At 43.3% G+C, this 11,905-nt stretch overlaps 1 protein-coding gene across 12 annotated transcripts in view; it reads right to left on the reverse strand.

Annotated features, from left to right (window-relative positions):
• The window catches only part of HDAC4 (histone deacetylase 4), a 124,863-nt gene that overhangs the window by 60,889 nt on the left and 52,069 nt on the right, over window positions 1-11,905 (reverse strand). For 7 of the 12 annotated variants that reach the window (XM_028704255.2, XM_028704317.2, XM_028704267.2 and 4 more), the window contains 5 exons: window positions 11,792-11,869; window positions 10,434-10,678; window positions 8,564-8,714; window positions 3,550-3,670; window positions 1,021-1,142 (listed from right to left, as the gene is read on the reverse strand). In XM_028704255.2, coding sequence (XP_028560088.2) covers window positions 1,021-1,142; window positions 3,550-3,670; window positions 8,564-8,714; window positions 10,434-10,678; window positions 11,792-11,869 — 717 coding nt within the window. The remainder of the gene's footprint in view (window positions 1-1,020; window positions 1,143-3,549; window positions 3,671-8,563; window positions 8,715-10,433; window positions 10,679-11,791; window positions 11,870-11,905) is intronic. The other 5 variants (XM_028704303.2, XM_028704282.2, XM_028704296.2 and 2 more) reach the window with 1 other exon arrangement.

An 11,905-nucleotide genomic window follows, 5' to 3' on the forward strand; every position in this document is an offset into this window, starting at 1 on the left:
ATATGAGAATTATACTCTGTATGTTTTTATATCAGTTTTAAAAAAATTAATCTTCCAGTTCTGCTGTCAAATTGTCACATTTAAAGTTATGCAATAAGGTGAATTTGCATGACTATACTTCCTTTTTTTTTACTCTTATGTTTTGAGTTTTGGTTGTGGGGGGTGGTTCAATTTGATTAGTTGGTTCTTTGGAATTTTTTTCCTTCTATTTCTGGTCACAGCAAAATGGAGCTGAAGTGACTACAGTGGTACCTCGGGTTAAGTACTTAATTCGTTCCGGAGGTCCGTTCTTAACTTGAAACTGTTCTTAACCTGAAGCACCACTTTAGCTAATGGGGCCTCCTGCTGCCACCGCGTGGCCGGAGCACGATTTCTGTTCTCATCCTGAAGCAAAGTTCTTAACCCGAGGTACTATATTTCTGGGTTAGCGGAGTCTGTAACCTGAAGCGTCTGTAACCCGAAGTACCACTGTATTACTATTTTACGTGAGCAGCTTCATATAGGACAAGGGGGTGACATACATATTTACCTGAGTATTTGTTTCAAAGCAGAGGCATTCCTCCATACCCTCCCACGCCCACCCATATGGCCTGAGCTGCGGTAAGCAGGTACACAATACATGGCCTTTTTGCTCAGGGCACAACAGGAGTGCCTTCCTGAGGGAAACCCAATTGCTCCAAAACATTGCCTTTACACATGCAGGGACAGCATGGTTACCTGAGGCTGATCATTCTATAGTACTATATCTACCAATGTTTTGCTGATTTCCGTGTTCTTCTGCTGTGTCCTGTTAACTTCTGACTGTGCTATTTGCTGTTTTCTTTTAAGATTTAATATCTTACCATTGTGTTTTTAATCTTAGCCACCTTTGGTGTGAAAAGAATGGCTATAAATATTAGGAAAAAATAAAGGCAAATGTACAAGCAAAAGCACATGAATGAACAAAGATCAAATTATTTATGTAACTTTTTAAAAGAAATGTTTTAGAATGCTATGTGAACAATGAAAGGTAGGACTTACCTGTTTTCCTGAGTGGAAAATCATCTTTGGAATCATACATCCCTAGCACAGGATGATTATAAGTGCCTGATACTCCGCTTTGCGGTGGAGAGCTCTGGTCAAGAGAACTATGCTGTGTCTTCCTACAGAAAAAGTGAGGCATTACTAGCTTGCAGTTTACACTACTTTCCCCTTAAGCAATAAGCAAGATTACTGATAGTTAATGTGGGCTTCACCGAAAAGCTTAGTTCCCCCAATGGCTGTACCAACCAGCCCTGATTGCAATCCCAGACTGAGTTCCCACTGGTGACGGGCGCCCAGTTACAAATCTGCAATTAGAGCTGCCATGAGAGAGTTGATGAAGAATGTCCTTTAAGGGCTTTGGCAAGTCCAGGCTCAAGGTTGTCACCTCATCCATCTACAAGTAAGCAGCTCTTGCAAAAATCAATTTGGTAAGAGATGCCTGAAGGCATGAGGAGGAAGCCTCAAAGCTCTCAAGGACCAACTCAATACATTATTTGACTGCATCTTTAGAGCTCCACCCTCCTACTGTGGGAGGGACTGCTGGTGATGACAGAGGCACTTCATGGAGATGCTCAGAGAGCTGATCAGCTAATGTATAGACATTGGTCTGGTTAGGGTGAGCCACTCTGCCGAAAGGATCCTATTAAAAGACTCAGGGAAGGGTTTTGCTGTGCTCCAGAGGGAAACTTTGGGCAGTGTTGGAGCTTCCCCATCTCCACTCTCTGTCCCCACCATCTGATAAAGAGTATTGGGAAGTTCTTTGTGTTCGGTGTTTTATTATTATTTTTTATTTTGCTGGAAGCCGCTCAGTGGTTGGGGAAACCCAGCCAGACTGAGAATTCAGTCTGAAAAAGCTTGTTCAACAGCTGCTCAGTTTGTTCCTCTTCTCCCTAGAGAGCTGTTCTTCCTTCTCTATGAGACTGTGTCCTTACTAGGAGATTAATATGAACATTGATCCGTTTCTCTGTGTGTTTGTGTTAGTGTGCCTTCATCCACATGAGTGTTTTCAGTTTTATGCTTCCAAATATCTAACTTGACATTTCACAATATGGTTGATATAATGTATTCCTTACTTTGTACTGTTGCCCCCTCCCCTAAATTACAACTTCCCAGTTCCCAAGAATTCTCATAATTGTAGACATAGCCTCTGAGATTACATTCTCAGACATCTTGGGTACCACGCTTAAGGTCATGGAGATCTGAATTCATTTAAAGTACCATCTCTTCTCCTATCTTGGGCTGCAGCTTCCTCCTCACATCATTTATTTTGTTATCACCAGGTTGGGCATCGCTTTCCTTTTGGATGAAGACATGAGGCAAAGTAGGTGTTGAACAGTTGGCACATTCTCTCAGTCACCCAAGAGCCTTTCTCTGCCTTATCCAGGCAGAGCACCTGCCACTTGCTTGTTCTTTTTCTTGCATCAAACATAGCCAGAAACACTTTTTTAAAAAAGATGTGGGTAGTGCTGTGGTTTAAATCACTGAGCCTCTTGGCCTTGCCGCCTGGAAGGTTGGCAGTTCAAATCTGCGCAATGGGGTGAGCTCCCGTTGCTCTGTCCCAGCTCCTGCCAACCCAGCAGTTCAAAAGCACAGCAGTGCTGCTTCTTCTTCTTCTTCTTCTTTCTAGTATTTTCCTCTTTCTTCCTAGACCACAACCTTCAACAGGAAGGAGTGATGGGAAAACCCCAAGGCCCTTTAGCTTCCTGTCCAGAGTTTCCGTCACTTGCTATATGTCAAAGGCTGTGTCTGGCAGTATCATGACCCACGTGAATCAGAAGGATGGGGTTGTGGTCAGTGGGCTTTGTAAGTCTTGGCAACTTCTCTGTTACATCATGAATCTTTGCACCTGTGAAGGCAGCACACTTCCTGGGACATCCTCTGCACATTGCTGCCTCTGTCCCCCTCAGTAGGGAATCACCTACCATCACAGGATGTCTCTTCCTTCTCAGGGGAATAGCAGCACTTGTTCTGTGCACTGTACCTCCCACAGCCATTTTGATGTATTCTGAAGCAGCGGCGTAGCGTGGGTTGTCAGCACCCGGGGCAAGGAAAGTAATTTGCGCCCCCTAACCTGTGGATTTGCGCCCCCTAACCTGTGGATTTGCGCCCCCTAACCCGTGGATTTGCCCTAACCCCAGATGTTGCGCCCGGTGCGGCCGGCCCCCCCTGCACCCCCCACGCTACGCCACTGTTCTGAAGTCTGTAACAGCTGTCCTAGCTCCTCCGGCTCAGAATCGGCGTGCGAGATGAGGACATGCAATCAAGAACGGACCTCTGGAACGAATTAAGTTTGTAACCGGAGGTACCACTGTACCTTTTGTAGGCACGAGGCAGGCAACTGGACTTATTTTCCATCACATTCAAAGGCAGGTTACAACTGTTTTAGAACATGCTACCCATGGTTTACTCCAAAGGCTATCCCTTTTGAGTTCAAATTTGGAGCAGAGTATTCTTTCAAGCAGAAAGGGGAGGATATGATCTAATAAGCCATCAAAAAGTTGTTAGAAATAGGATGGGGCCACTTACCCATACCAGAAGCGCGGGTCATTAGAAATGCAATGGTTGAGATTCCGCTGGGCCAAAGCTTTTTTTTTATTTAAGACAAACTCTTGTAGCTTCATTTTTACTTCTGTGCTTGCCACTGCACCTGAAATACCAAACCCAAAGTAAATAGATTGAACTAGCACCCACAACATTAATTTGAGACCTACTTCATGAACTTACAAAAGGTTGTCTAAAGATTTCAATCAAACTCTTTCAATATTTTAAGCTATCAATAAAGAATTATTCTGTGCAATGAGGAGTGGTACACAATTACAACTGATGTTTGGAAATGTAAATTTAATCAGAGATTTATCTTTTTCCTATGAAGGGAGGTGCAGCTGAATAGGATTTTACGCACAAAATTATGCCTAAACTAAAGCACTTGTAGAAGCTTTTCCAGCCGCTCTGAATTAAAACCATTTAAGAACAGAAGTGTTGTACATACTCAGGGGTTTTTTTTTTAAAGTTACATCTGCAGGCAAAGGTTGAAGATGAATGGCTCATGTACAGAAACTGTCTAGGAAAACCTTCCAAATAAGGATCTTTGTTCACTATATCTGCATAAATATTTCCATTCACAGTCAATCATCTGTTTTGTCAAACAGAAAATCTGGCATCTAAGAAAGTTACATGTTTTCAAAGTCTAAGAATTACATTTCTAGCAGCATAATTTCTCATCACTATTTACTTCACAAGATACCAGTCCATCAATGCACAGACAAATTCTTGTGTGGTGAGACTTCAGAAGAGCAAGATATTGAAACTTTACAGTCTTGCTGTCAGCAAGACTCTTTTCAGTCTCTGGGTCCTGACTTTATGTAGCTTTAATTCTAATGTGGAATAGCAACTTTCCACATTATTTATTATTAAATTTGTATACTGCCTTATACCTACAGGATAAAATCACAATATAAAAACACAAAATACATAATCAAAATAGAAACAAAAACAACCAATATTCAAAAGCACTGCAGGGAACAAGAATGGGGCTTATATATGACATGAACTGAAAGTCTGCAGAGTATTTTTAGGTAGCTTTGATGGAAGTTCAACCACCATTATTATTATTATTAGTAGTAGTAGTAGTAGTAGTAGTTGTTGTTAAACAGGTTTTCTAGAGGCTTTGTCCAAATTTGCAGTTGTGCATTTTGTTGTGCTCCAATTCCAATTTCACAAAGTCATTCCAGAAAGATACAATGGCTCATAGAACTGATAAGCTGCTAGGACATTGTGAAGTCAAAGAGATTCAGAGCTGCCCTTCCATGTTCAGTCTCTTGAAGAAGACATCCCATCACAGTGCGGAAGGCAGCCCACAAACCAGACCAGAACAGCAACTAAAATATTTCAAACCATCTGGTAGCTACCAAGATCACCTGGAGCAAAAGATGGTTCTTCATGAACAGCCTCGTGGGCATCTTCTTCCCACACAGCCAGAACTACTCCTTCCTTTTTTTCTTGTCACATGACTAACAAGCTATTTACTTATTCTTCTTACAATAAAGTATGTTTCAATTTTTTCACTTCCAACCCCACCTGCTCTTTCGCACTTTATTTTAAAAAGGAGTAGCTTATTAATTATGTGTGTACTCTCTGTATATACCTTTAAATAGATAGCTGGTTACGATGGGGAAATGGAAGCTCTCTTAAGCTACGAAACCTAAGATGAACTCTTGTTATACCTCTAGTCACTGACCTACGTGCTTTTATAAACAAAGATCTCATTCATGAAGCCACAGATAACTGTTTATGTCCATAAAATCTGTCTTCTTAGCATACCCAATAATGCAAATGCCTGTTTCTAGGCTGCCCTTGAAACTCCAGCGGGTGCAGAATGCCGCGGCGAGGCTCCTTACGGGGTCCTTGCCATGGGATCACATTCATCCAGTGCTTTACCAACTACACTGGCACCCGGTGGAGTACAGGGTCAGGTTTAAGGTGCTGGTTTTGACCTTTAAAGCCCTATGTGGCCTAGGATCCATGTACCTATGGGACCGCCGCTCCTGGTATGCCCTGCGGAGGACCTTAAGGTCCACAAATAACAAATAACAACACTTTGGAGGTCCCGAGCCTCAAAGAGGTTAGATTGGTTTCAGCTAGGGCCAGGGCCTTTTCAACACTGGCCCCGACGTGGTGGAACGCTCTGTCACAAGAGACTAGGGCCCTGTGGGACTTGACATCTTTCTGCAGGGCCTGCAAGACAGAGCTGTTCCGCCTGGCCTTTGGTTTGGACTCAGTCTGACCCTTATGTTTCCCTCCACTTGTGGTCTTGATTTATCGACTATTTTAAAATGAGGCTGCATTTTAACCTGTATTTTAAATGTTTTTTCCCCTTTCTTTCCCCCCTATTATGTTTTTACTGTGATTTTTTTGGTGTTAGCCGCCTGAGCCCGGCTCTGGCTGGGGAGGGTGGGGTATAATCTATCTATCTATCTATTTATTTATTTATCATCATCATCATTTCTAGGCATGTGAGAAACACCAGGGCTACTGCTGCCAACTGCGCTGAAATAATCATCATTTGTGAAATGGCAATGATTACCACTAGCGTGCGTGTTGAATATGACAAGTACAATAAACCTAGGAAGTGAAGACACCTCAGAGGCAGGTGACTGTGTGCAGAGAGTGCAAGGTCACTAACAAAATCTATACTATATATTGGGTCTCCAATTCCAGAAAACATTTCATATATTTATGCACCGCCTGCTTTCTGTGGCACTCAAAGGGACATACATAGATCCCTTAGATCTAATTATCTTTACATAGTACCATTCTGATAAGTTTTAGATGGGCATCAGCATTTTCTTTCCCCATAAGAGACTCTTGCTTCAAAAGAAGAAGAATGATGGAAAGGACACAGATGTAAATCAAAGCAGAAGAGTTTAGTATATAATCCAGCTAACAGATGACTCACAGATAAGGAAGAATGTGTAAATAGAGGGTTGTCTTCCAGATACAACAATGAATCCCCCCCCCCACTTTATTTGAACTCTTGAATTAAGGCTTCTTTAAAAGCAGGCTTTTGATCCTAAAAGCAATGCTTTATGTAACAAGTTCAGCTTTTCCCCCTTCAGATCCTGTTCCTTCACCCACTCAACTATTTCTATAATTAATCTTGAAAGAAACTTGAGAAATTGGAAGAAAAGCCTCCTTGTTTTCAAACAATGAGTGATGTTGAGAAGGATACCCTACAGGATTTAGCCACCAATCCTAGTGTAATCATTAGAGGAGCAAATAAGGCAGGTGTAGAAGTAACTGCGAATAAGAATGGATGGGTCAGTCTACTTCCAGTCTGCACCTATTTCACGTGAGTTCACCCTTAAGTCCATTCTGTACCATTTCCACGTTAAACTGCAAATTTTGTGTGGCTGGGTGTGTTAATCTGTACAAAAATTGTTTCCAAATATATATTTAATTCCTTTTTTAAGTTTTCTCCTAAAATGCACATTGTAAACACATTTGATATGTCCTTTGACCCAAGAATACCAGCGGGAACATTCAGAAAGTGCACGTTACTTGGGGAGGTATGCATTGGTTCATATTGGAATTCATGAAGATCAAATTCCCTAAGTATGAATAGCAAGATGAAAATACAGGCTAAACTTTCTATGCTAAAAGACCCACATAAAATTAGAATGACTCTTAAAGGAAGAATATTGGAGCACATATTTTCTGAGATAGTTCCTTGCAACATGGAAATACTATGGATATACCTCATCAAGTCTCTCATGGATGCAGCCCATGTGTACAGGACCAAGGGATTGCTAAAGGATTCAAAAGCACTCTTTTTCTCCCCACTACACCCGTCTGCATACACTCAGGGGAAAGCAGGTACTATGCAAAGACATTGTGGTGACCAAGAAATTTGGGCACAGCTGCATTATTCCTATCCAGCCCTCGGTGCTGCTCTTGACAAAAATGCAAGTTAATTGAGCTTTAAGCCTGAGTTACTTGGATTAAGCAGAAGGGGAGAGAGTGTCTGCCATCAGGGAGGGGCAGCAGCAGAGACCTGGCCTCCCAGCAACAGTGTCTCTACTGCAGGGGTCGGCAACCTAAGGCCCATAGGCCACAAGCGGCCCATGGGGGTTGTTTAAGCCGCCGCTGCCGCCCGCTCGGTTGGCTCCCGTGCACTGCACTAAACCGGGGCAGAGCAGGGACCACCTTCCGCGATGCTGGCCAGCTTCGCATTGGCTGCAGGAAGCTCCTGCAGCCATGGAAAGCTGGGCACGCCTCCTCCACACTGGAAATACCATTTATGCATGCATGCGCGCGCGCGCACACACACACACACACACACACACACACACTCCAGCCCACCGCGGCGTCTGAGGGACTGTGAACCAGCCCAAGCCACAAAAACTTTGCCGACCCCTGCTCTACTGCATACTGAGGTAGGGTGGCAGCAAGGTCCAACAGAGCTACTCCCACCAGTGCCCTAGCCATGTCCAGGCCTTACTGCTGTCCTGCCCCATCCTAGTATGAGGTAGCAATGCTGGCCGCTCCAGGTATGCATAAACCTCTCAATCCCCATAACAGCCGTATGCACACAGATGCACTCGTATGCTGGCAGAAGGGAGCATTGCTCATAACGCAACAATTCATTTATACAAATGTATAAAATCACCATCTAATTTTGTAAAGAAGTGGACAAATATTCACAAACAGGTGGTCTGTAAGAAGAGAAACTTCACATGGACAAGTATTCTTTGGATAAATTAGGACATCAACCCTAAAAAGGAAATCTTCCAAATGTGATCTCCATTAACATTTACAATGTAATATTCACTTCTTTAAATGCCTTTCTTTCTCTCTTTAGGTTTAAAGCATAGGAGAGGTCAACATAAAAGATAGGATGAGCCTTACTCAGGGGAAAACACCTGAGTTATTTAAACATTGCAATTTACAGTAATCTTCACAGTAACCTGATCAAAGTTGCCTTCCTCATTATTCATGTGTCACTAGATGCATCACTGACATCATCTGTCCGGCTGTCACTTACTTTCTTTTCCTTTCTCTTTGTTTTTAAGTTGCTGCAGCTTCTGTTCTCTGTGCTGCTTCTCCAACTCTTGTTCCTGCCGATGCTTTTCCAACTTTCTCTGGTGTTCCAAGAGCTCCTGCTGATGTTTCATTGCCAGAATCTCCTGTTGCTGCTGTTGGGCAAAAAGAGAGAGAGAGAGAGGTGTGTGTGTAAAGTAAATGCACACAATCTTTGCCCTTTAAAGTTGCCATCTCCTAAGCAGCAGTCAGAATAAAACTGTTAAAAGTGAGAAAAGAACGTTCCAATTCCACACAAGGAAACAGAGGAGGCAGCATAGCAATAATTTTGAGTTTTGCAATTGTGCACTAGATCAGGGGTAGAAAACCTTTCTGGTCTGGAGGCCATATATTTATTGTCACACAAACCCTGCGGGTCAACTTTGACAGTTGGGCAGAACAACTCACCTGTCAATCACCCGGTATCATAATGACATCAAGTGATTAATATGTGTCAAAGTTCTTTGCACAGAGCTTCCCAAACACCTAAGAATCAACTGTGGAAACACTGAGCCCAGAGGCTTGCAAAGCACAGTGCTTCCCACATGCTCATTAAGCAGCTAATTGCCGGTGCCTGGGAAGAGCTGTGCAACAGGGCTTTGCATGCACTGCCCTTTTAGATCACGCCCTGCCATTGCCTGCCCCACATAGCACAGCGCAGCAGCTCAGCCAAAGCCTGGCTTAATGTGTTGTTTGAGCTCAGAACTGCAGTTAAGATTTTCACCACAATCTGTAACAATAGGACAAAGCTTGGCTACAGATAGTAAGGAGGAGGTTCCTTAACGAAGTTCAGAGAACACGTTAAATCACACCTTGGCTTAGCTGTTTGTCCACACTGGATATAAACTCCTCAAGTGAACCAGCACATTCCAACTGTCATGGGAAGTCACATTCCGGCTGACTGTTACATGTGAAACAGGCCTATGACTAGAACTGTAAGAGGGATTGATTGATTGATTGATTGATGACAATTTATATGCCACTTAATTATCGTTGGCTCTAAGGGGTTTACTGGTAATTCAATACAATAAAGATTAAAAACAGTTAAAAATATAAAATCAGAACTGAGTTAAAATGCTTGCTGGTTGTTGTTTTTTTAAGTAAAAAATTAAAAGTGCTGGTATTAGGTGCTGGCGACAGTCTGTTCCCAACTCAAAGCATCACTCCTGGAGTTCACCAGATTTTAACAGTGGAAATAAAACTACAAACTACAACCGTACATAATTTTGTGAATTGCCAACAAGGATCAAGGACTGTTAGTGTTTTGACTAGCAGTGTACAGAAAATCAACAAAAGATACTCTTGTCTTTTGTTTGGTTTTAAATACACACATACATGGCCATTACATGAGAGATACAATGACCCAATTCACACATAACCATAAAATATAAGCCATGGCTTCCTGTGAACATGCAGGGTGCTGGTGTATGCTGCTCATTCACACGCACCCATCTCCTCCTCCCTGTGTCATGCAGAGAACAAACAACCAGAATTTGTTCTTGGTTTGCTGCTGGTGTTGAATTTGTAGAGAAACAAACCACAAGTTCACACATAAAGCTAAGCCAGTGCTCAGGTCTGTATCCTTCCAGCATGACACAGGGAGGAGAGTGGTGGGAGTGAAGGAGCAGCAGACATGAATCCACATGAAGCTCATGGGAAGCCATGGCTCATCTTAGACTATGGTTTGCCACTGATCCAATATATACCTAGGTACACATGTTATGTTTCTTTCCTTCTAGAGCATCTAAAGTGGTTATATAAAGACAACTGTTTAACACACATCAGCCACTGCTTGGGAGACTTGTTCCAACTCAAACTGAATTCTCGCCACTCACCTTTATGTGTTCATGTAGTTGAGCTTCATGCTGACGAGAGAGCTGTTCATGCTGTCTCTGAAATTCTGCTATGAGGATCTGTCTCTGGATCTGTTGCTTTTGTTTGAGGGCCAACAATTCCTGTTGAAGCTGCTGCTCACGTAATGTAGGTTCTGCAACTGGCATGGAGAACTGATGGTCCAAACGGAGATCCATAGGGACTACAGATGGTGCCACTTGCAAAGGTAGTGTTGTGGTCACATCAACTGCAAAACCCCAAAGGCAAGGTTAGCTTATCTCCAATTCTTATTACGATTTTTATGCAGTAATTATTTAGGGGTTTTTTTATCCCACTTGTCCTTCTAAATGACCCAAGGGCAAACTTACATAATCTATGTTAGAAATAGAAAATCTGAACAATTAAAATATACTTCCAAATCATCAAAAATAATTTCAAAGCTGCTAAAACAGTCTGACACAGGTCACCACCCTTCAAGCAATACTCACTGGCAGTGGGACCAGCATCAACTCCCCTACCAATCACAAGGCCTGCAGCGGCTGGTATTAGGGGAGGCAGTTTTTAAAGTACTAAGATCCCAAATGGTTTAGGGCCTTTACACCAGTACCAACATCTTGATTTTGGCCCAGTTGCTCACTAGCAGTCAATGCAGTGCTTGTAAAACCAGTGGCACAAGATCCCACTGTGCTACCCCGCTTACAAACCTGACAACTACATTCTGCACTAGCTACAACTTCAGGACAGTCTTCAAAGGTAGTCCACATAGAATGCATTGAAATAGTCCAAACAGGGAGTCACCAAAGAATGGACTGCTGAGCCCAGGCTCTCTCTGTCTCAGAACAACTCTAGTTCCTGTGTGAGTGCCTGGAGGATGGATGGTGGCTAACTGATTGAGGTTGAATCCTGACAAGACAGAAGAATTGTTTTTGGGGGGCGGGCAGGTGTGGGGGCAACTGTGCCACTGAAGGACCAGGTGCAAAGCCTGGGAGTCATTTTGGACTCACAGCTGTCTATGGAGGTGCAGGTCAATTTTGTGTCCAGGGCAGCTGTCTACCAGCTCCATCTGGTACCCAGGCTGAGACTGTACCTGCCCACAGACTGTCTCACCAGAGTGATGCATGCTCTGGTTATCTCCTGCTTGGACTACTGCAACGCGCTCTATATGGGGCTACTTTTGAAGGTGACCCAGAAACTACAACTAATCCAGAATGTGACAGCTAGACTGGTGACTGGGAGTGGCCACTGACACCATATAACACCAGTCTTGAAATATCTACATTGGCTCCCTGTAGATTTCCGAGCACAATTCAAAGTGTTGGTGCTGACCTTTCAAGCCCTAAACGGCCTCAGCCCAGTATACCTGAAGGAGCGCCTCCATCCCCGTCATTCATCACGAACAATGAGGTCCAACGCCAAGGGCCATCTGGCGGTTCCCTCGCTGCGAGAAGCGAAGTTACAGGGAACCAGGCAGAGG

The sequence above is a fragment of the Podarcis muralis genome, chromosome 1 (genome assembly GCF_964188315.1).
Source record: "Podarcis muralis chromosome 1, rPodMur119.hap1.1, whole genome shotgun sequence".
NCBI lineage: Eukaryota > Metazoa > Chordata > Lepidosauria > Squamata > Lacertidae > Podarcis > Podarcis muralis.